Consider the following 24,623-nt stretch of genomic DNA (forward strand, 5'->3'; position numbering starts at 1 on the left):
AACAAATACAGACCCATACAATAATGGAATAAAACAAAAGACCAGAAATAAGTCATACAGCCTCAACCATCTGGTGCCAAAGAATACTTTCACACTACGAGTCTCTCAAATGCTAGAAACTGGGTGAGAGATGGGCCCTACATCTAGACTGGCAACATAGTGGGGCTGGCTCTGGAGGCACAGGTAGGCCAGCCATGAGAACATGGGAGCAGGGGCACTGACCCTGCCTCTTGCAGATGGCAGCATGGGGTGGCCTAGCCGGAGCAGTGCTGGAGAGCTGGTGGGCTGACCAGCTCAGCTAACACCCAGGTCCAGATCCAGGACTCTGAGTTGGCCCACCCCAAAATCTATATCATCTATGAACATTCGGGATAAGTAAAAGGACCATTCCTGCTGCTCCAAAGTTGCAGGATTTCCATGACACAGGACAACAGAATAACTAAAAGGAGTCCTGGTGAGGATCCAGTATTGATGGTGTCACAGAGGCCAGAGATCTTGAACCAGACCAATGATTCACTGCAATGAACATTTGCAAGTAAAGATGTATGAACAGATGTATATACTGTGAGACATACCATGACATACTACAGCTTCCATGATAAGATGTTTTCTATGCTATTTTACTTTTAACTTTATGTGTGTGTGTGTGTGTACATTTATGGGGGGGGGGGCTGCAAGAATAAAGGATAGCTATGAAGGGACAGGGAGATGAGCCAGTCGGTGGTGCATGATGTGAAACTCACAAAGAATTAAAAAGTTAAAAAGAAAAGAAAAAAGAAAACTGATACTAGAGAAACTAAATGTAAAAGAACAAATTAAATCCTCACCTTTCACTTTGTACAAAAACCAACTGGAAATGAGCCAAAGCTTTTAAGATGTGTAACTACTAGAGGAAAATATACAGAAAAATAAAAGCAAGTACATTTAGAAGAATGAAAGTAGATCCATATCTATCACTCTACACAAAACTCAATTCCAAATAGATCAAGGATTTCTACATAAGACCAGACAGCCTGAATTTCATGGAAGAGAAAGTAGGAAATAGTCTCGAACTCATTGGCAGAGGACAGGACTTTCTCAAGAGAACACAGATAGCACAGGCACTAAGACCAACAATTAATCAATTGGACCTCATGAAACTGAAAGATTTCTGGACATCAAAGGACACCATTTGAGCAAGCAACAGCCTACAAATAGGGGGAAATATTTACCAATTCTGTATCTGACAGAGGGTTAGTATAAAGAATATCAAAGAATGGGACCTCATAAAATTGCAAAGCTTCTGCAAAGCAAAAGACACCGTCAATAAGACGAAAAGGCCACCAACAGATTGGGAAAGGATCTTTACCTATCTCAAATCAGATAGGGGACTAATATCCAATATATATAAAGAACCCAAGGCCGGGCTTGGTGGCGCATGCCTTTAATCCCAGCACTTGGGAGGCAGAGGCAGGCAGATTTCTGAGTTCGAGGCCAGCCTGGTCTACAAAGTGAGTTCCAGGACAGCCAGAGCTACACAGAGAAACCCTGTCTCGAAAAACCAAAAAAAAAAAAAAAAAAAAAAAAAAGAACCCAAGAAGGTGGACTCCAGAAAATCAAATAACCCCATTAAAAATGGGGCTCAGAGCTGAACAAAGAATTCTCACCTGAGGAATACCGAATGGCTGAGAAGCACCTGAAAAAATGTTCAACATCCTTAATCATCAGGGAAATGCAAATCAAAACAACCCTGAGATTCCACTTCACTCCAGTCAGAATGGCTAAGATCAAAAATTCAGGTGACAGCAGATGCTGGCGAGGATGTGGAGAAAGAGGAACACTCCTCCAATGTTGGTGGCATTGCAAGCTTGTACAACCACTCTGGAAATCAGTCTGGCGGTTCCTCAGAAAATTGGACATAGTACTACCGGAGGATCCAGCAATACCTCTCCTGGGCATATATCCAGAAGATGTCCCAACCGGTAAGAAGGACACATGCTCCACTATGTTCATAGCAGCCTTATTTATAATAGCCAGAAGCTGGAAAGAGCCCAGATGCCCCTCAACAGAGGAATGGATACAGAAAATGTGGTACATTTACACAATGGAGTACTACCCAGCTATTAAAAAAATGAATTTATGAAATTCCTAGGCAAATGGATGGACCTGGAGGGCATCATCCTGAGTGAGGTAACCCAATCACAAAGGAACTCGCACAATATGTACTCACTGATAAGTGGATATTAGCCCAGAAACTTAGGATACCCAAGATATAAGATACAATTTGCTAAACGCATGAAATTCAAGAAGAACGAAGACCAAAGTGTGGACACTTTGCCCCTTCTTAGAAATGGGAACAAAACACCCATGGAAGGAGTTACAGAGACAAAATTTGGAGCTGTGATGAAAGGATGGACCATCTAGAGACTGCCGTATCCAGGGATCCATCCCATAATCAGCTTCCAAACGCTGACACCATTGCATACACTAGCAAGATTTTGCTGAAAGGACCCAGATATAGCTGTCTCTTGTGAGACTGTGCCGGGGCCTAGCAAACACAGAAGTGGATGATCACAGTCAGCTATTGGATGGATCACACGGCCCCCAATGGAAATTACCCAAGGAGCTAAAGGGAACTGCAACCCTATAGGTGGAACAACAATATGAACTAACCAGTACCCCGGAGCTCTTGTCTCTAGCTGCATATGTATCAAAAGATGGCCTAGTTGGCCATCACTGCAAAGAGAGGCCCATTGAACTTGCAAACTTTATATGCCCCAGTACAGGGGAACCCCAGGGCCAAAAAGGGGGAGTGGGTGGGTAGGGGACTGGGGGGGTGGGTATGGGGGACTATTGGGATAGCATTGAAAATGTAAACGAGGAAAATACCTAATAAAAAAATAAATTAAAAAAAAAGAAAATGTAAACGAGGAAAATACCTAATAAAAAATAAATTAAAAAAAAGAATATCAAAGAACTTAAAAATAAAAAATGAACATCAAGAAAACAACCCATTTCAAAAAAAATAAACAAGTAAATAGACTTCTCAAAAGGTGACACAAAGGGCTGTGAAAAAACTAAAAAGTGTTCAACATCCTTAGCCATTAAAAAATGAACATTAAAACTACTTAGAGATTTCATCTTAGCCCAGTCAGAATATTTAAGCTTAATAAAAAGAAACGACAGCACATGCTAGCAAAGACAGAGAAGTGAGAACACTTACTGCAAGTAAGAGTACAAACTGGAGAAAAGCACCGGGGCAGCTGGGGCACAGGGTCTGCTGACACTCGCCAGCTACCCACAACACCCGCCACAGGATCTTAAGACTTCTGGTGAGTGGAGCACAGCTTCTGCTCCAATCCAATTGCACGCGGGACCAGAGACTGCATTAGTTAGGGAAGCAGAAAACCGGCCTGAGTAGGACCACAGGCCTCTTCCGGCTGGACCAGCACCGGGGTACCATCAGCTACCCACGACCCCCGCCGCAGGATTTAGAGACTGCTGGTGAGTGGAACACAGCTTCTGCTCCAATCTTTAAACAGTGACAACGATAACAACTAACCCCAGAGATTACCAGATGGCGAAAGGTAAACGTAATAATCTTACTAACAGAAACCAAGACAACTCACCATCATCAGAACCCAGCACCCCCACTTCGCCCAGTCCAGGGCACCCCAACACACCGGAAAAGCTAGACATGGATTTAAAAGCATATCTCCTGATGATGATAGAGGACTTCAAGAAGGACTTTAATAACACACTTAAAGAAATGCAGGAGAACACTGCTAAACAGGCAGAAGACAATAAAGAGGAAGCACAAAAATCCCTTAAAGAATGGCAGGAGAACAATGCTAAAGAGTTACAAATCCTTAAAGAAAAACAGGATAACATAATCAAACAGGTAGAAGTCCTTACAGAAAAACAGGAAAACACATCCAAACAGATGATGGAAATGAACAAAACCATACTAGACCTAAAAAGGGAAGTAGACACAATAAAGAAAACCCAAAATGAGGCAACACTGGAGATAGAAACCCTAGGAAAGAAATCTGGAACCATAGATACCAGCATCAGCAACAGAATACAAGAGATGGAAGAGAGAATCTCAGGTGCAGAAGATTCCATAGAGAACATCAGCACAACAATCAAGGAAAATGTAAAATGCAAAAAGATCCTAACTCAAAACATCCAAGAAATACAGGACACAATGAGAAGACCAAACCTACAGATAATAGGAGTGGATGAGAATGAAGATTTTCAACTCAAAGGACCAGCAAACATCTTCAACAAAATTATAGAAGAAAACTTCCCAAATCTAAAGAAAGAGATGCCCATGAACATACAAGAAGCCTACAGAACTCCAAATAGACTGGACCAGAAAAGAAATACCTCCCGACACGTTATAATCAGAACAACAAATGCTCTAAATAAAGATAGAATACTAAAAGCAGTAAGAGAAAAAGGCCAAGTAACATATAAAGGCAAGCCTATCAGAATTACACCAGATTTTTCACCAGAGACTATGAAAGCCAGAAGATCCTGGACGGATGTTATACAGACACTAAAAGAACACAAATTCCAGCCCAGGCTACTATACCCAGCCAAACTCTCAATTAACATAGATGGAGAAATCAAAGTATTCCACGACAAAACCAAATTCACACATTATCTCTCCACGAATCCAGCCCTTCAAAGGATAATAACAGAAAAAAACCAATACAAGGACAGGAACCATGCCCTAGAAACAACAAGAAGGTAATCCCTCAACAAACCTAAAAGAAGACAGCCACAAGAACAAAATGCCAACTTTAACAACAAAAATAACAGGAAACAACAATTACTTTTCCTTAATATCTCTTAATATCAATGGACTCAACTCCCCGATAAAAAGACATAGACTAACAAACTGGCTACACAAACAAGACCCAACATTTTGCTGCTTACAGGAAACTCATCTCAGAGAAAAGGATAGACACTACCTCAGAATGAAAGGCTGGAAAACAATTTTCCAAGCAAATGGCATGAAGAAACAAGCTGGAGTAGCCATTCTAATATCTGATAAGATTGACTTCCAACCCAAAGTCATTAAAAAAGACAGGGAGGGACACTTCATACTCATCAAAGGTAAAATCCTCCAAGAGGAACTATCAATCCTGAATATCTATGCTCCAAATACAAAGGCAGCCACATTCATTAAAGAAACTTTAGTAAATCTCAAAGCACACATTGCACCTCATACAATAATAGTGGGAGACTTCAACACACCACTTTCACCAATGGACAGATCATGGAAACAGAAACTAAACAGGGACACAGTGAAACTAAGAGAAATTATGAATCACATGGATCTGGCAGATATCTACAGAACATTCTATCCTAAAACAAAAGGATATACCTTCTTCTCAGCACCTCATGGTACCTTCTCCAAAATTGACCACATAATTGGTCACAAAGCAGGCCTCAACAGATATAAAAATATTGAAATTGTCCCATGCATCCTATCAGATCACCATGGACTAAGGCTGATCTTCAATAACAAAATAAATAATAGAAAGCCAACCTTCACGTGGAAACTGAACAACACTCTTCTCAATGATACCTTGGTCAAGGAAGGAATAAAGAAAGAAATTAAGGACTTTTTAGAGTTCAATGAAAATGAAGCCACAACATACCCAAACTTATGGGACGCAATGAAAGCATTTCTAAGAGGAAAACTCATAGCTCTGAGTGCCTCCAAAAGGAAACTAGAGAGAGCACTCATTAGCAGCTTGACAACACACCTAAAAGCACTAGAAAAAAAGGAAGCAAATTCACCCAAGAGGAGTAGACGGCAGGAAATAATCAAACTCAGGGGTGAAATCAACCAAGTGGAAACAAGAAAAACTATTCAAAGAATCAACCAATCAAGGAGCTGGTTCTTTGAGAAAATCAACAAGATAGATAAACCCTTAGCCAGACTCACTAGAGGGCACAGGGAAAGCATCCTAATTAACAAAATCAGAAATGAAAAAGGAGACATGACAACAGATCCTGAAGACATCCAAAACACCATCAGATCCTTCTACCAAAGGCTATACTCAACAAAACTGGAGAACCTGGATGAAATGGAGAAGTTCCTAGACAGATACCAGGTACCAAAGTTGAATCAAGATCAGGTTAATGATCTAAACAGCCCTATATCCCCCAAAGAAATAGAAGCAGTCATTAATAGTCTCCCAACTAAAAAAAGCCCAGGACCTGATGGGTTTAGTGCAGAGTTCTATCAGACCTTCAAAGAAGATCTAATCCCAGTTCTTCACAAACTATTCCACAAAATAGAAACAGAAGGTACTCTACCCAACTCATTCTATGAAGCCACAATTACTCTGATACCTAAACCACAAAAAGACCCAACAAAGATAGAAAACTTCAGACCAATATCCCTTATGAATATTGATGCAAAAATCCTCAATAAAGTTCTTGCTAACCAAATCCAAGAACACATCAAAACAATCATCCATCCTGACCAAGTAGGTTTCATCCCAGGAATGCAGGGATGGTTGAATATACGGAAATCCATCAACGTAATCCAGTATATAAACAAACTCAAAGACAAAAACCACATGGTCATCTCGTTAGATGCGGAAAAAGCATTTGACAAGATCCAACACCCATTCATGATAAAACTCTTGGAAAGATCAGGAATTCAAGGCCCATACCTAAACATGATAAAAGCAATCTACAGCAAACCAGTAGCCAACATCAAAGTAAATGGTGAGAAGCTTGAAGCAATCCCTCTAAAATCAGGGACTAGACAAGGCTGTCCACTTTCTCCATACCTATTCAACATTGTACTTGAAGTCCTAGCCAGAGCAATTCGACAACAAAAGGAGATCAAAGGGATGCAAATTGGAAAAGATGAAGTCAAAATATCACTTTTTGCAGATGATATGATAGTATATATAAGTGACCCTAAAAATTCCACCAGAGAACTCCTAAGCCTGATAAACAGCTTCGGTGAAGTAGCTGGATATAAAATTAACTCAAACAAATCAATGGCCTTTCTCTACACAAAGAATAAACAGGCTGAGAAAGAAATTAGGGAAACAACACCCTTCTCAATAGTCACAAATAATATAAAATATCTTGGCGTGACTCTAACTAAGGAAGTGAAAGATCTGTATAATAAAAACTTCAAGTCTCTGAAGAAAGAAATTCTAGAAGATCTCAGAAGATGAAAAGATCTCCCATGCTCATGGATTGGCAGGATCAACATTGTAAAAATGGCTATCTTGCCAAAAGCAATCTACAGATTCAATGCAATCCCCATCAAAATTCCAACTCAATTCTTCAACGAATTAGAAAGTGCAATCTGCAAATTCATCTGGAATAACAAAAAACCTAGGATAGCAAAAACTCTTCTCAAGGATAAAAGAACCTCTGGTGGAATCACCATGCCGGACCTAAAGCTTTACTACAGAGCAATTGTGATAAAAACTGCATGGTACTGGTATAGTGACAGACAAATAGACCAATGGAATAGAATTGAAGACCCAGAAATGAACCCACACACCTACGGTCACTTGATCTTCGACAAGGGAGCAAAAACATCCAGTGGAAGAAAGACAGCATTTTCAACAAATGGTGCTGGCACAACTGGTTGTTAACGTAGAAGAATGCGAATCGATCCATTCCTATCTCCTTGTACTAAGGTCAAGTCTAAGTGGATCAAGGAACTTCACATAAAACCAGAGACACTGAAACTTATAGAGGAGAAAGTGGGGAAAAGCCTTGAAGATATGGGCACAGGGGAAAAATTCTTGAATAGAACAGCAATGGCTTGTGCTGTAAGATCGAGAATTGACAAGTGGGACCTCATGAAACTGCAAAGCTTCTGCAAGGCAAAAGACACCATCAATAAGACAAAAAAACCACCAACAGATTGGCAAAGGATCTTTACCTATCCTAAATCAGATAGGGGACTAATATCCAATATATATAAGGAACTCAAGAAGGTGGACTCCAGAAAGTCAAATAACCCCATTAAAAAATGGGGCTCAGAACTGAACAAAGAATTCTCACCTGAAGAATACCAAATGGCAGAGAAGCACCTGAAAAAATGTTCAACATCCTTAATCATCAGGGAAATGCAAATCAAAACAACCCTGAGATTCCACCTCACACCAGTCAGAATGGCTAAGATCAAAAATCCAAGTGACAGCAGATGCTGGCGAGGATGTGGAGAAAGAGGAACACTCCTCCATTGTTGGTGGCATTGCAAGCTTGTACAACCACTCTGGAAATCAGTCTGGCGGTTCCTCAGAAAATTGGACATAGTACTACCGGAGGATCCAGCAATACCTCTCCTGGGCATATATCCAGAAGATGTCCCAACCGGTAAAAAGGACACATGCTCCACTATGTTCATAGCAGCCCTATTTATAATAGCCAGAAGCTGGAAAGAACCCAGATGTCCATCAACAGAGGAATGGATACAGAAATTACGGTACATTTACACAATAGAGTACTACTCAGCTATTAAAAAGAATGAATTTATGAAATTCCTAGCCAAATGGATGGACCTGGAGGGCATCATCTTGAGTGAAGTAACACAATCACAAAAGAACTCATACAATATGTATTCATTGATAAGTGGATATTAGCCCAAAACTTAGGATACCCAAGATATAAGATACAATTTGATAAACGCATGAAACTCAAGAAGAATGAAGACCAAAGTGTGGACACTGTGCACCTTCATAGAATTGGGAACAAAACACCCAGGGAAGGAGTTACAGAGACAAAGTTCGTAGCTGTGATGAAAGGATGGACCATTTAGAGACTGCTGTATCCAGGGATCCGTCCCATAATCAGCTTCTAAACGCTGACACCATTGTATACACTAGCAAGATTTTGCTGAAAGGACCCAAATATAGCTGTCTCTTGTGAGACGATGCCGGGGCCTAGCAAACACAGGAGTGGATGTTCACAGTCAGCTATTGGATGTATCACAGGGCTCCCAATGGAGAAGCTAGAGAAAGTACCCAAGGAGCTAAAGGGATCTGCAACCCTATTTTTGGAACAACATGATGTACTAACCAGAACCCCGGAGCTCTTGTCTCTAGCTGCATATGTATCGAAAGATGGCCTAGTCGGCCATCAATGGAAAGAGAGGCCCATTGGACTTGCAAACTTTATATGCCCCAATATAGGGGAATGCCAGGGCCAAAAGAATGGGAATGGGTGGGTAGGGAAGTGGGGGGCGCTATGGGGGACTTGTGGGATAGCATTGGAAATGTAATTGAGGAAAATATGTAATAAAAATATTAAAAATCAAAAAAAAAAGAGTACAAACTGGTACAGCATCTATGGAAAACAAACATGGAGGTTCCTCAAAGCTGGGAAACAGATCTCCTACAAGAGACAGCTATACCAGACTTGGGCAAAGGATTCTCCATCTTACGGCAGACATACTTGCTCAGCCATGTCCACTGCCGCTCTATTCATATTATCCAGAAATTGGAAACCACCTAGATGGCATCAACTAATGAACAGACAATGAGACTGTGATACATTTACACAATAGACCTGTTAGAAAAATGAAATTTGCATGTAAGTGGAAGAAGCTAGAAGCAATCATCCTGTGTAAGGTAACCCAGACCCAGAAAGACAAGTGTGCCTTGCTTTTCTCTTACATGTATTAGCTTTAAGCCTTAGACATGTGCACTTTGTTTAGAATACCCATATAGTCTAGGTAGGTGATCGTGGGACCAGAGGGAAGCAGGTGAGGTTTGAAGGAGGCAGAGACAAAATGTAGTAAAGAGATAAAGTCGAAAATAGAATAGGCGGGTCAATTAAGGGAGAAAGGAAGAGCTGGGTAAAGGAGTGAATATAAGAAGGGGCACCTAAAGTTGGACAGTGGTGGCGCATGACTTTAATCCCAGCACTTGGGAGGCAGAGGCAGGCAAATTTCTGAGTTTAAGGTCAGCCCAGTCTACAGAGTGAGTTCCAAGATAGCCAGGACTACACAGAGAAACCCTGTCAAGAAGAAGAAGAAGAAGAAGGAGGGGGGGGAGGGGGGGGGAGAGGGAGGGGGAGGGGAGAGGAGGAACCTAACAAAACCACATGGAAACCTATTGCTGAGGAAGTTTCATAATATGTATATAATATACATATGTGTTTGTGTGTATACATGTTATATCATAATATATCTCTTCACAGCAATAATACCCGAACTAAGACAATATTCTTGAGTTGTTGGCCAAAGGGTTTCCATAGCTGCTACTCAAGAACACTGCGTGCCAATGCTATTAGTTACTACAACCTGATGGTAAGATCCTGTTGCTGAGGACACCACTCATTTGTGTCATTGAGCATGGAGAAATCAAGCTGATATCCAACCAGAGCTTTATTCATATTAACATTCATAGTGATGTCACTATACACATGGCCACATGAGAAAAGAAATCACCAGTCTCACACACCAGACCTACATTATTGTAGGTCACCCTGCGACCTACAATAATGACCTGCCTGCAAGATATATTGGTGCAATAGGGATACAAAGATTATGGGAATAATCAAGTACTTTTTAATTGGATTTAAGGCCCACCCCATGAAACAGAAGCCATAGCTGACACTATTAATGTGGCCAAGACCTTTGATCAGATAGGTCATTGTCTCTAGGGGGGGAAAGCCTTCCACTATGACTCTACGAAAGTATCACAGCAATAAAATAACGTCTAATGACATATTCCTGCACCTATAAGTCAGTACATTGCTCAAACTTCATCTGAAGTTTTTTTTTCTTATAGCAGATGTTAATTAACACTGAGACCAGAGAATAAGAAACACCAAAATATTAAGTTCTAAATGGAATGTCTTTATCACCCCCCCAAATCAGGGCTCAGCATCTATGTAGAAGAAGAGGGACAACTGTAAGAGCCAGAGGTGGTGGGTAACTCTGAGGAAGCTGTGTCTTCCACATACAGCAAGGCTGATGCACATATGAACTCGCAGGGACTGTGACAGCATGTCCAGGACCTGCACAACTTCAAGCCAAACATAATTCCAGCATGAAGAAAGGGCAGTGGTCACCAAGTTCCACCCCTAGCAATGGAGCTATCTGTAATTTATACCCCAAGAGACAGAAAAGTCAGTTTTCCCCAATAAAGTAGCACTTGGTACACTCCAGGGTGGGCTGCATCCTCGGGAGGAACTGACAAACACAAACTTGGCTCCCTGTTTTTTATATGCTTTTTTGGCTGGTCAGTTGGTTTGGTTTGCTTTGATTCGGTTCTTTTTGGTTATAGTTTTGTTTGAGAGAGGGAAGATATACAATGCTGGATGGTAGGAAGGGGGAAGATCTGGGAGGAGTTAGGGGAGGGGAGAGAATATGACAAAAACATATTGTATGAATGTTTTTAAAACTAGAGAAATTGCAAAAGCTTATGCACTGCATGGCAGGAAAAAATAACTGAGTGGAAAGACAGCCTATAGAATGGGATAAACTCTCTGCCAGCAAAATCTGGCAACAGTTTGATATGTAGAATATACAAAGAACTCAATTCAAAAATGTAAACAACAAAATAACATATAATCTAATCCGTAAATTGGCAAGTGAGAAGACGAAAGAATGGACCATCCAGAGACTGCCCCACCCAAGGGTCCATCTCATAATCAGCCACCAAACACAGACACTATTGTATACACCAGCAAGATTCTCCTGAAAGGACCCTGATATAGCTGTCTCCTGTGAGGCTTTGCCGGTGCCTGGCAAATACAGAAGTAGATGCTCACAGTCATCTATAGGATGGAACACAGGGCCCCCAATGTAGGAGCTAGAAAAGGTACCCAAGGAGCTAAAGGGGTCTGCAACCCTATAGGTGAAACAACAATATGAACTAATCAGTACCCCCAGAGCTCATGTCTCTAGCTGCAATATGTAGCAGAAGATGGCCTAGTCAGCCATCATTGGGAAAAGAGGCCCCTTGGTCTTGCAAATTTTATATGCCCCAGTACAGGGGAACGCCAGGACCAAGAAGTGGGAGTGAGTGGGTAGGGGAGCAGGGCAGGGGGAGGATATAGGGGACTTTCGGGATAGCATTTGAAATGTAAATGAAGAAAATATCTAATAAAATTTTTTTTTTAAAAATTGGCAAGTGAGTTGAACTGGCAGTTGTACCCAAAATATAAAAGGCCAATAAATACCTGGGAAAACAAGTTCAATATCTTTGGCAATAAAGAAAACCAAAATCAAAATTAAACTGAAATTCACTCCAGTTGGAATGGCTATTATCAAGGCAAGCACCACATGCTGATGAGAATGGGAGAGTGGGGGAGAGGGGCCATTTACATGTTGGGAGGAATCTAAGTTAGCCTAAGTACTACGAAAATGTGATATACCAATATAATGAAATAATATTCTCCCACAAAAAGGAATGAGCCATTAGTACATGCCCAAAAACTTGAGCAAAAAAAAATTTTTTTTGAACAAAACAAAACTTTTTAGCAAAATATGCTAAATGAAAGAAGCCAAGCAACAAAGACCATATATTGTATGGGTCTATTTATTTCAACTATCCAGAATTAAAAAAAAAAAATTTCGAGGAGATAAAAAAAACAGATGAGTGTCTGTCAGAAATGGATGAAAAACATGCAAGAAATAATTGCTTAGTGAACACAGAATTTATTTCAGGGTGATTTAACTGTTATACAATTAGCTAATATGAGCATTGTACAAAAGTGTGAACGTACTGAAATCACTGGACTATGGGCTGTAAGGTTTATGTGTGTGTGTGACTATTTGTGTGTATCTGGGGGGAGGGGTGTGTGCACATGTATGTGCAGGTGCCCACAGTGTTGTATTCCCAGAGCTGAAGTTACAGATGTGTGTGAGCAACCTGATGTCAGCGCTAAGAATCAAACTCAGGTTCTCTCTGCGAGAGCAGCAAGTGATCTTAAACACTGCGCCATCTTTCTACGACCTGAATTATACATTATACATTTTAAATGGTTGAAATTATTAACTCTTTTGCAAAAGAAAAGCTCAATAGATATAGATTTTCCAAAATATAAAACCAGCTAGGAATTCAACTCAATAGAGAAATGAATGTATCTTAAAATATACAGCATGAAACACGGTAATGACTTTCTTGTTTTTCTTTTTCTTAACCCCTAAACTTGAAATTGATCCCCCTAAGAATATCAATAACAATTTAACTTCTGACCTCTATCATAAACTCACATCACCAGGCATAGGAACACATGCCTGTCATCCCAGCAATTGGGAGATTGAGGCAGGAGGGTGGTGATCTTGAGGCCAACCTGTAACACAAAACAAGACCCTATTCAAAACAGAGGTATCAATGAATACGTGGTTTTTAATTTTATACTTTTCAACTATATGTCTGTATGTGGTTATATGCACATGTGCGTCCAAGGGCCTCAAAATCCCCTGGAGCTATAGTTACAGGCAGTTGTGAACCACCTGATGTGGGTGCTGGCAATCGAACTCAGGTCTTCTGGAAGAGCACCATTAACTGCTGAGCCCGCTCTTCCAATCCAATAAATTCATGTTTTAAAACAATCAAAATTATTCTTTGAAAAAATTATACTTGTCATAAGACTGGCTCCAGGATGAGACATTGGCTTACTCAAGACACAGAATCCAAGGATGTCAATTCCCTATCACGATGATGCAGTGTTGGTGTGTATCTTAGATTATCTTCCCATAGGTTTTGCATTGTTTCTGTTGTTGTTACTAGGTACTGAACTCAGGCTTCACACATGCTGACTGCACATTCTGCCACTGAGTAACCTTCTCACTTCTCCTATAGTGTTTGGATCATCTCTAGGTTACATATACTTTACAATGCCAATGCTATAGAAAATGCATTTGAGTTATCTGTGCTATTTGAGAATGGCAGCAAAAGTATCTACATGTTTAGCACAGGTATTTCTTTTCCAAGAAGGTCTGAGATGTGGTGGCTTAGGAGCTACCTCAGTCAGAAACACGTTTGCTATACAATTCAGACCAACACACTCCCACATGGAAAGCCAGGACAGTGGTACACATCTAAAATTCAACAGTGGGGATTATAATTCAGACAGATCCCTGGAGGTCACTGGGTAGCCAGGCTAGCTTAATCAGTGGGCTTCAGGTACAGCAAGAGAGCCTGTTCCAGAACAAAGTGGACAGACTAAGGAAAACGTCTGCTACTAACCTCTGGCCTCCACATGCATACATGCATACACACATGTCCACAAGACATTATTGTGCAAATAGACGAACAAACATACATGAACATGCACACACATGTACACACACACACACACACACAATCTGTGCTTAAACTACAGTTACAAAACAGGTAGGTATCAAGAACCCCCTGTGTGCATGCTTCTCCCTCTTTTCATTTATAATTAAAAACTGTGTTACTAGTATATGTATATATGCATATGTTTGGATGGTGTGTTGCTTGTGTGCACATGTGTGCCCATGTGACTGTGTGTGCTTGTGTGCATGTGTGTGTATGTATGTACCTTTCCATCCTAACATATAGCAGATACAAATAAAAACCAAGATACACTTAGCTGAAAATCTAAATTTCATATCTGAAGCACACCCATATATATGGTTTGAGTATTGAACTATAATACTGGCTAAACTTTCTGGGGGTAAAAAACAATTATTGTTTTAAAGAAACCTAAATGAAAATAGAACTCAGACTATTAGACTTTTTCAAAATGTTTTTAGTGATTTAAAAATGTCACTTTCAAAACTTCAAAGAATACAGTAGCCTAGTAGAGTTTTTTATTTGTTTTTTGTTTTAGCACAATGCTTTACTTTGTTTATTTCTGTGGGATTTTATTTTAATATAAATTAATTTATTTACTTTACATCCTGCCTGCAGTTTTCTCTCTCTCCTCCATTGCTCTTCAGAAAAAGGGGGGACTAGTTGTTTTTAAGTATTAAGATATATTAAATATTAGTTTACTATTATTTCATCTCTTTAAAAGTATTAGTATTAAAATTCTTCTAAATGTTACTCATTCGTTACATATATATCTTAAATGTATTAGATATTTGCATTTAAAAAGCTGCCAGTTAGACAATAACACAAATCTGTAAATAACATTAATTTAAATAATGGGAGGCTGCCAAGATGACTCAGTGGGTAAAAGCACATATCGCCAAGCCTGATGAGCCAGGTTCAATCCTCCAAACCTGCATGGTAGAGGGAGAGAAATGACTTCCACAAGTTGTTTTCTAGCCTCCATTAGTGTACCATATGAGTGTGCATACAAACACACATGCACATTCATACACACACACATGCACACACACATACATGCGTGCACACACACATAGTACATGAAATAATAAATAAATATAAAGACTCTTAATGAAATAATGTACACATCACTTCCTCTAGAAGATGGTGCTAGCACAGTATATAACCAACAACTTTTTACCACTGTAACACATTTATGCTGCTAATTACTACATATTATGTCACAGTTTATAAAACAAAAGCAATCATTTTTAAAAATAATAGATTGTTGAATGGATTTTTCATTTTAAGAACATACTCAATTAAGTAAGAAATTTCCATTTGAATCATTTTATTAACAAGTGTCTTAGTCATAGGGTTTCCGTTGCTGTGAAGAGACACCATAACCAAGGGAACTTTTATAAAGGATAACATTTAATTGGGGCTGTCTTACAGGGTTAGAGGTTCAGTCCATTATCATCAAGGTAGGAAGCATGGCAGCACCCAGGTAGGCATGGTCCTGGAAAGGGAGCTGAGAGTTCTATATCTTGATCTGAAGGCAGCCAGGAGAAGACTAGCTTTCAGGCAGCTAGGAGGAAGGTCTCAAAGCCCACTCACATAGTGAGACACAGTGAGACACAACAACAGCACACCTACTCCAACAAGGCCACACCTCCTAATACTCCCTGGGCCAAGAATAGCCAAATCACCACACTAAGGCACACAAATACTGCCAAATATATATCTTCTATTTCCATGTGTTTATATAGACAGCTATTTAATAGCAGTATAGTGTTTTGTCATCACAGAACATAAAGAAAATGATGGTGACCTATGGGGCACACAACAAAGACCACAAATAACTGCAGTGCACTGAGGCCAACTTGGAGAAAACATAATTATTATAGTTTTACCAAGTACCTAAAGTGAGTTCCAGAAAAATAATGACAATGTTGCTCACAGTTGTTTCTAAAGTATGTGTCTGCTAAATTCGTTTTTTAAGATAGTCAAAAATAATTAAACTACTTTGCAGTTAATAGAAACAATGACCTATGACCCCCAACCTGTCCTGCCTGCAAGATGTGCAGGGGCAGTGGTGGCTCAGAGCTTGTGAGAGTGGCCAACCAATGACGGGTTTAACTTGAGACCAAAGCCACAAGGGAGATTCCATGCTTCACAGCCTGAATGCCCAGTGTCAGGAAGCTATATGGCTCAAAAAAATAAAAATAAAAAGTCAATGAAACGATCCCTAATGGTATTCTGCTACAATTACAGATCACTGCCTATCCCAGTCATCATCAGAGAGGTTTCCTCCAGAAGCTGATGGGAAGCCCACAGCCAAACATTAGGCAGAGCATGGAGAACCCCAACAGAAGACTGACAGAAAGGACTGTAGGAGCCAGGGGGTCAAGGATACCAGGAGAACATGGACCACAGAGTCAACTGAGCAGGGCTTACAGGAGTTCACAGAGACTGAAGCAGCAATGGGGCAAAGTTCTGTGCTAGATCTTCTGCATACAGGCAAGGGTCTGGGCTAGATCTTCTGCATACAGGCAAGGGTCTGGGCTAGATCTTCTGCATACATGGTGTGCTTGTTAGTTTGGTATTTTTGTTTGGGCTCCTAACAGCTGGAGTGGGGTGTCTCTGACTCTTTGGCCTGCTCATGGGATCCTTTCTCCCAACCAGGCTACCTCTATCCATCCTTGGTGTGAGGGTTTATGCCCGGTCTTATTGCATCTTGGAGGCCCCCTCTTTTCTGAAGGAAAACCAAGGAGGAGTGGATCTGAGGGAAGTGTGGGGGTGGGGGGGGGGGGGAGAAGGGAGGCTGCAGTCAGGATGTACTACATGAGAGAAGAACTTTTTACAAAGAAAAAGAAAGTAAACAAAAACAAAACTTTAAAAATAAAATAAAATACTAAAAATAATGGACCAAATAATCATAGCACACGTTGAATGAATTTTAAAAATGTAATACCTTATGAAGCATGTTTTCTATAGTTCTCATGTGATTAGCAACACATTCTTTGTCTCTAGAAAAAAGAGAGAAAGGATTAGGTGTGAGTATAACCCAAGTCTTTCTACATTTGTTTACACTTTAGCCTGAGACACTATTACTAGCTGTCTTTGATCTCCCTTTTAAAACACAAAACTTGATACTGGGGAGGTGGCCTGGCAATGACCTGCTTTCTGTGTGAGTATGACAGGATCCAGATCCCCAGCAGATATCTGAGAAGCCTTGGTGGCAGCCTGTTATTCCAGTCCTCACCCGGTAGACTCGGGCTCCTGGTCAAGCTGGATAGCATGGATAGAGGGAAGTAGTGAGCTCCAGGCTCAACGAAAGACCTTGTCTCAACAAACAGAACAGAAAGCAATCCCAGAAGAGACTCAACATCAACCTATGGCTGTCTCTCTCTCTCTCTCTCTCTCCCTCTCCCTCTCCCTCTCCCTCTCCCTCTCCCTCTCCCTCTCCCTCTCCCTTCTCCCTTCTCCCTTCTCCCTCTCCCTCTCCCTCTCCCTCTCCCTCTCCCTCTCCCTCTCCCTCTCCCTCTCCCTCTCCCTCTCCCTCTCCCTCTCTCACACACACACACACACACACATACACGTACACATACACTGTACACATATGGAAAAGGTACAAACTGGAACCACAGCCACTGATATGTTACACTTAACTCCTATGCACACTTATGCTACGTACCCTAAAGTGGGGGGAGGGACCATAAGTTAAGAGAATGGAAAACATAAAGAAACCATGATTATTATTACATAATTCATAATTTCAGATGTTCTGAAAACACACGACATTCTTTATATCTTTAATTGGTGGCAGACCGTTGTAAATGGTGATGCTGTATAAAATACTATCTATCTATTGCCTTCCTTCACAGTCCTTTCATGGTGTCATAACCTGACAACATATATGTGGTTACAGGTTCTCTTCTTGGCTTGTGTATTTAATTCAGCTTTCACAATGAAATACAAGCTCAAAATGCGAAAGACTAGACTTTAATAATAGTAATCAGGCCTCTTTAGTTGTCTAAGATCCTATGCCCTTAGAAAGGAACCACGGAGACCTAAGTCCCAAATTAACTGTTGAACGTAAAAACTCAACGTAAACCTGGAGGCTTTATAACCTTGTGGCAACACACCTTTGAATACAGGTTCTGTGACACTCAGGCTTAACAACTTAGTCTGTCTCTTCACTTGATGCAAGGAGATCAAGAAAACAGCAACAAGTCTGAATTAGTCAAACTTACACTTTTAGAAGTAAAAATTATATACATTTAAAATGGAGATGCAATGTTATACAGGTGTACAACTTTCCAAATAAGACTATTAGTAGATATTCAAGCAAGCCAATATGTGTACTTTGGACTTCATCTTCTCATCATTCGTAAATGATGTCATCAACCCGGAAGCAATAGGTTTGCTGTTCTAAGATCTCAGATGCCCTACTCTGTAATAATTTACAGGCTTCGCCCTGGAATCTAGAGAGTGCAGTCACACTCACAGTTTGTATCTAACAGGAGTTTGTTTTAAAATGTTAATGAATATTTTTACATTTTCATGAATTAAAGATTCTATACACAAACAGGGAATCAATTAGAGTCATGTGTTCCCTTAATTCTTTTCATTATACTGCTAAATAAAACCCTGTCTTAAAGAAGTCCATAAACCCTGTTATGGGGAAACAAATGAGAATGTAACAGAACTGATCAATTTGAATTTCAAAACCTGTGCATGTCCACCTGTTACATGGTAAAGGGGAAGCATCCTCTGTGTTTCCATAGCTGTTGACGTTGAAATGGTATTTTTCTATTAAATATACTATAGCATATATCTACACAAGCTTAAATGGATTCCCATGATCGGCATGTTTTAGTGACATTTTAAGGCTATGATACACATACTGGTTGTATGCCAACATTTCCTTATGGATATATTACTTGTAATATCAGTAGAATCCACAAAGCAAAATCAGGGTGGGAGCCAGTGGAGTTGGAGGTGGTAAAATACAAATAATATAGAAACAAAGAATGCAACAATGTGAAACTTTTAAATAAACAATTTTATGCTCTGCATTAATTCAAGCACGCAGTGCCAACACCGAGCACTGGATATGCATAATTTGAGGCTACACAGAAGCCTATGCTTCCGAGGCTCCTCAATAAAATATACACTTAGAGTGTGGAGTTAAGAGCTTTCTTTTTGAGGGTATATCAGAGAATTTCAAAGAGAGACAGCTGCACTTTTGTTTTCTAGCACTGTATTATCCAGGGCTAAAACCCAGAGCATGAAAGTAAGAATTGATCTTTTGTCCGTTTTAAGTGATCTCCCCACGGTCCGGATGCTCACTTGGCTGCCATGCGGAGGGCACTCTCTGCATCACGGATGTTCTCCTCCAGTCGACGCTTGTCCTGCTCCAGCTGGGTAAGATGTCTATTGAGCTGACGTAGAGATTGATCTTTCCTTCTCAGCTCCATCTTTGCCTCGGAGAGACTCTGCGAGCAGACAGAAAACAGAGCTACTTGTCAGCCCTGATAATTAACTTCAATTTATGCCATAGGCTATTAGACAAAGAAGAACACAGCCTGGCTGCGAAGGAGAGTTGGGGCATTACACATCAAGGTTTAACAAATTTCCTGCAAAAAATTTTATGTACTTGCTAATCAGAAATGAAAACTATACTGTTATTGAGAAATATTTGACTACAAAGCATAATTCTATTTTATTGTGTTAAGTAAAACAAACCATATTATTACTAAAAATTTCTTATTGCAGAAATCTCAAGCTATAACTCTTTTTAATGATAAAAAATAAAGAATTGATGGGGCAAAGGTACATAAAGATTAGATTCTATTTAACTCTAGACTTGACTAAGTGCTATCAGAGGCCCCACAGGGGAGTATAAGAGAGAAGGAAACCAGGATGCCAGGCAAGTGGTGGGCTCATGTGTTTTTATAACAGACTTTTTATGACAGATTGCTATACACATTTCAGTAGACAAATGGGACTCAGAAACAATTTTTACTTGCTTCCTAACAAATAACTTCCATATCAAGGATAGCTACATAAGTATAATCAGCATGTTTTAACTAATGAGACAGTTAATACTGGCATTTATAATGAGTTAGGGTTTATAAATGCTTTCCTAATCACAGAAGTACAAACTCTGTGGACTCAGAGCTCTTTAAATACCAGCTTAGAATAGAAATTCCAGCACGCAACTGCACAACTGTTTTTGAAGGGTTAAGGGAGAAAGTATTAGAATAAGAAAAAAATTTAAGGGATATTTTCTAGACTAGGTTGCAAACCATACTAGTTTGCAACCTAGTCTAGATCCCCTAGTATGGGAATCAGATGATCTGAACACCAAAAATCCATTCATCCCTTGTCATATCAAATTTCTAAAATAAGCTTATCAAACAGGCTTTACAATTAAATTTCTTGAACAATCAGTCAAACAACTGACTGCACGCACTTCTGTTTCATTCTTTACTAGTTCAGCCACATATGAATATACACAGATGTGGTTCACAGCCCATGAAGAAGAAGCAATATGAAGCTAGTGTTTCATATTTGAAACTCTCCTCTTAATATAGTCACAATGATGGTATAAAACCTAAGCCACTTAGGTGAGCTAAAGCAATTAATTACAAATGATCGGGGAGTGGAAGTGATTCAGTCAAAACGCTGCAAGTTCTTAAATTCAGTAATTCATTTTCAATCAAGTTATTATTATACAAACAAGCATCAAAAAATAAGCAATCAGACAGCAAGGGTTACTCATTAGATACATTTATTTTCAAACTGTAATATTGAAAGATCTTTAAGAACATTGCAAAGTTGATCAATGGGTACCGTGTGATCATCAAATAGAAGACAGTCCAGTGGGCCACTGTACAGTGAGTGGCCATGAGTCACAGCAATGCACTGCAGTTTTTAAGGCTAAAAAATGAATTGAGTATTCCTCCTACAAAGAGATGGTAAGAGCTTGGAAGACGGAAGTATTTCACCCGAGTTGAGCATTTACATAATGTATGCATGTACTGAATCGTCACATGACTAAAGAAGATGTGCCTTTATTTTTAGGTTAAAAAATATATTCACCTTAAATATTTGAAAAAGAATATTCACTGAGGAAATTTTCAAACAATGGTGAAAGACAACAAAGAACATATTCTTTTATTTAAAAAAAAATCCAAGTCTGGTTTTTTGCTAAGATATTTAAAGGCATATCAAGAGATTCTTTGTTTAAAAAACAAAACCTATTTAGTTTAAATCTAGTATTTCTGATATATCACAAGCAATTAAAAAGGCTACATTTCTACTGTCAGTCACCCTAAAGCTTTAATAACAATTCTTCCAAAAGAAGTGACAAATATCTGCCAATCCATTGAAACTGCTGTGCTTAGTAAGCCTTGGGATTGCAGTGTGTGCGTACGAAGGGGCTACCAGGGCTGTAACATACAGTCAGCCTTGCCAGTCCAATCTGAAAGCAATCTGCATCAGTTTGCTTCACTTTAAAACCACACTGGCCCGTTCAACAATCTCTGTTGTACAGTCACAGAAGATATAACGCAGCAACATAACTTTCATATAGCCAAATTGACTCAAGGCTGTTATTTCCAGTTTGTCTCATAAGAGCTATGACAGGGCTATCAGACCCCACGAAAGCGTATACCATCTCAGGGCTGTGGAACACAAACACTTACGTAGTTCCTTGAACGTGAAAATAAAAACAGAAAACTTTTCTTTAAAATAGAAACTGTTATTTTAAGTTTAGGCTTAGGACTTGTTTTAAAGAGCTGGGCGGGGGCGGGGGTGGGGGGAGACCTGACCAAGGAATCTACAAACACCATTGCTCCCTAAAGTTCATGCAAATGTGTATAAAACACAAAATTATAAAAAGTGGGTCAAAAAATTATGTGTTCACCTTAATACTAACCTTTCTGATCAAAAATCGGAATCCTTTTAAAGATCCTGGGCTCCAGTTGCAACTAATTTCATGTGTACCCCATGCTTACTCACAAATCTACTTCCCATGTAAAATACACACGCGACGTGTAAAGTTTTAAGTGGTGCTTCTCTCCTCTCTCGCTCAGATTCACCTAATTAAAACCCACGATAAATTTTATGGACTCTAATATCTCCAACTGAATGACTGCAACCAAGAGGGTGTGCCTCTGGGCAGCCAGGCAGCAATGATAAGCAGCGGGCCAGCCACTAATTTCTCAGGCAGGGTAGATTGTGGAAGGGTGATGTTCTGATATCCCAGGAACTGTTCAGGAGAGAATAGGATAAATCAAGTTTAATAACTCTGCTCCTAATTGTTCCCCCAATGCTCAACTCTAATTACTTGGAGAACTCTCCTGACTGTCACCTGATATTAAGTTGTTGGAGGCTGAGCCTGGAACAGCGAGATAATCAATAAACATTTAGTGGGGAGAAGAATGAAGATCCTGTTAAGCAGTGGGAACCTGCAGCACCCAAAGCCCTTCTGCTCATGAGAAAACCTGTGGGACAGCCATAGTGATTGCAAAGCAATAATCCAAAGCACTGCTTTTAGGCCTGGAGGCCTTTAGGCAACAGTGCATGTGAGAGAAAAGGTTAACGCGGTCACCCTAATTACAGCCCACTCTCACATGCTTCATATAGAAGCGAAGACAAGCCAATTAGGTAGAAAGGAAGATAAGGGAAGTTTTATTTGTATACTAATTAAACCCCTGATGAAATTAAAGGAAAAACATACAGCTCTGTAATTGTGTCTGAGAAAGGTCACTCCGGGTTCAGTTATCAGAACGGCACAGCCTTGAGATACTTCACTTAATCCACAATACAGCTCTCATTTTGTACTCAGGTCTTAATATTTACAAAAAAAAAAAAAAAGGAAGAAAGAAAAGAAAAGAAAACTCGAGGCCTGATACTGAACTTATCTTTAAGTGGTGTGGTGAATAATCTGAGCTGTTAGCAAGTTAGTGCTACGTATTATAAGAGTCTTTTTAAAGGTAAAATATATTCTGCTGACCCAAGAACTTCTGTGTCAGTATTTTCGTCAAAGATTCTACTTTTTATTTTAAATCCAAAAAAAAAAAAATGCTTAAAAACAACTTTTGAAATTCTACCCCATCTAGCACGTCTTTATGATATTTCTCCGCAGCTAAGGCTCATCTTCATGTGTGCCTCGTGATCCGAGAGGAAAACAGGCCAGCGCTTCCAGTAAATACTATTACAAGCTGCCATTTCCACCTGACTCTCTCCCTTTATTGATCACAAAACGTTACTAGTAATAAGAGCTAGCAAAGGACAGTATGGACACAAAGACCATGGATAATACAGAAGGGCCTAGGATAAGTACATGGTAGCTGAGATATTAAATACCCCATACACTTTTAATTTTTTTACTTACAGTTTCTGTAATAAATATGTTACTACTGAACGAGAACATAAATTATTTTAAAGCATTCATAATTTTGCATTTCTAAATCTTTTAAGTTTATTAAGGCTAATAATTTAATTATGACTATAAAATGAAATTATATTGCTTTGCCCAAATAACACATTTTGTCTACTGAAAAAGATATATTGAGATATAATTCACATGTCACTCAATTAGTCCTTTGTAAAATTTATAGACTTCTGAAGCCATCACCAATATAAGTCATTTTTATATTCTTTCCTTTAAGAAAAAAAATCTTTCCAAAAAAATGGTGCCCTATATATAGTGTGTCTAATTATTTCAGCAAAGTCTAATTTAGAGCTACACAAAATATATCAGGTTTATAATTTTGGTAAGTGTTTTTAAAATTTAAAAATTCAGGTGGGTGGTGGTGGTGCACACCTTTAATCCCAGCAACTGGGAGGCAGAGGCAGGCGGATTTCTGAGTTTGAGGTCAGCCTGGTCTACAGAGTGAGTTCCAGGACAGGTATGTCTACATAGTGAAACCCTGTCTCAAAAAAAAATCATAAAATAAATTTCCTGAATCAGAGTATCTTATTAATAATTGTATAATACTATGTAAAAGTTATCTGTATGTTATATATACCTAATTAATATTTCTGCATGCCCAGTGACTCACCTACAGTTTTTTCCCATAAGGGTACAGTCTTGTGCTTTAGACCATTAGGTCACTAGGAAATCTGAGCCCAAGGAGATATAGCTTTTATATATTTTCTTGGGTCTAATGGGGAAAATCTTTGAATCCTGCAGGCTAAAAGCTAATGGCTATTCAATTTGATATTTAAAAGTCAGTCATTGGAAGTGAAAGCAAGAAAAGAAACTTTAAATCATGTTTCAGAAGTCAGGAGAAAATGTAACAATTTTAAGACTAAGTTAGCAGAGCTAAGACACAGTTCAGCATCAGAGAATCTGCCCTTCATGAGTGGGGT

The 24,623-nt window shown here is 39.5% G+C and overlaps 1 protein-coding gene across 3 annotated transcripts in view; it reads right to left on the reverse strand.

Moving 5' to 3' along the window:
• The window catches only part of Ccdc171 (coiled-coil domain containing 171), a 366,744-nt gene that overhangs the window by 121,750 nt on the left and 220,371 nt on the right, over positions 1-24,623 (reverse strand). For all 3 annotated transcript variants that reach the window (XM_085839201.1, XM_085839202.1, XM_085839200.1), the window contains 2 exons: positions 19,590-19,735; positions 17,209-17,263 (listed from right to left, as the gene is read on the reverse strand). In XM_085839201.1, the coding sequence (XP_085695327.1) occupies positions 17,209-17,263; positions 19,590-19,735 (201 nt within the window). The remainder of the gene's footprint in view (positions 1-17,208; positions 17,264-19,589; positions 19,736-24,623) is intronic.

The sequence above is a fragment of the Mus caroli genome, unplaced genomic scaffold (genome assembly GCF_978045245.1).
Source record: "Mus caroli unplaced genomic scaffold, Mus_caroli_1 scaffold_6, whole genome shotgun sequence".
NCBI lineage: Eukaryota > Metazoa > Chordata > Mammalia > Rodentia > Muridae > Mus > Mus caroli.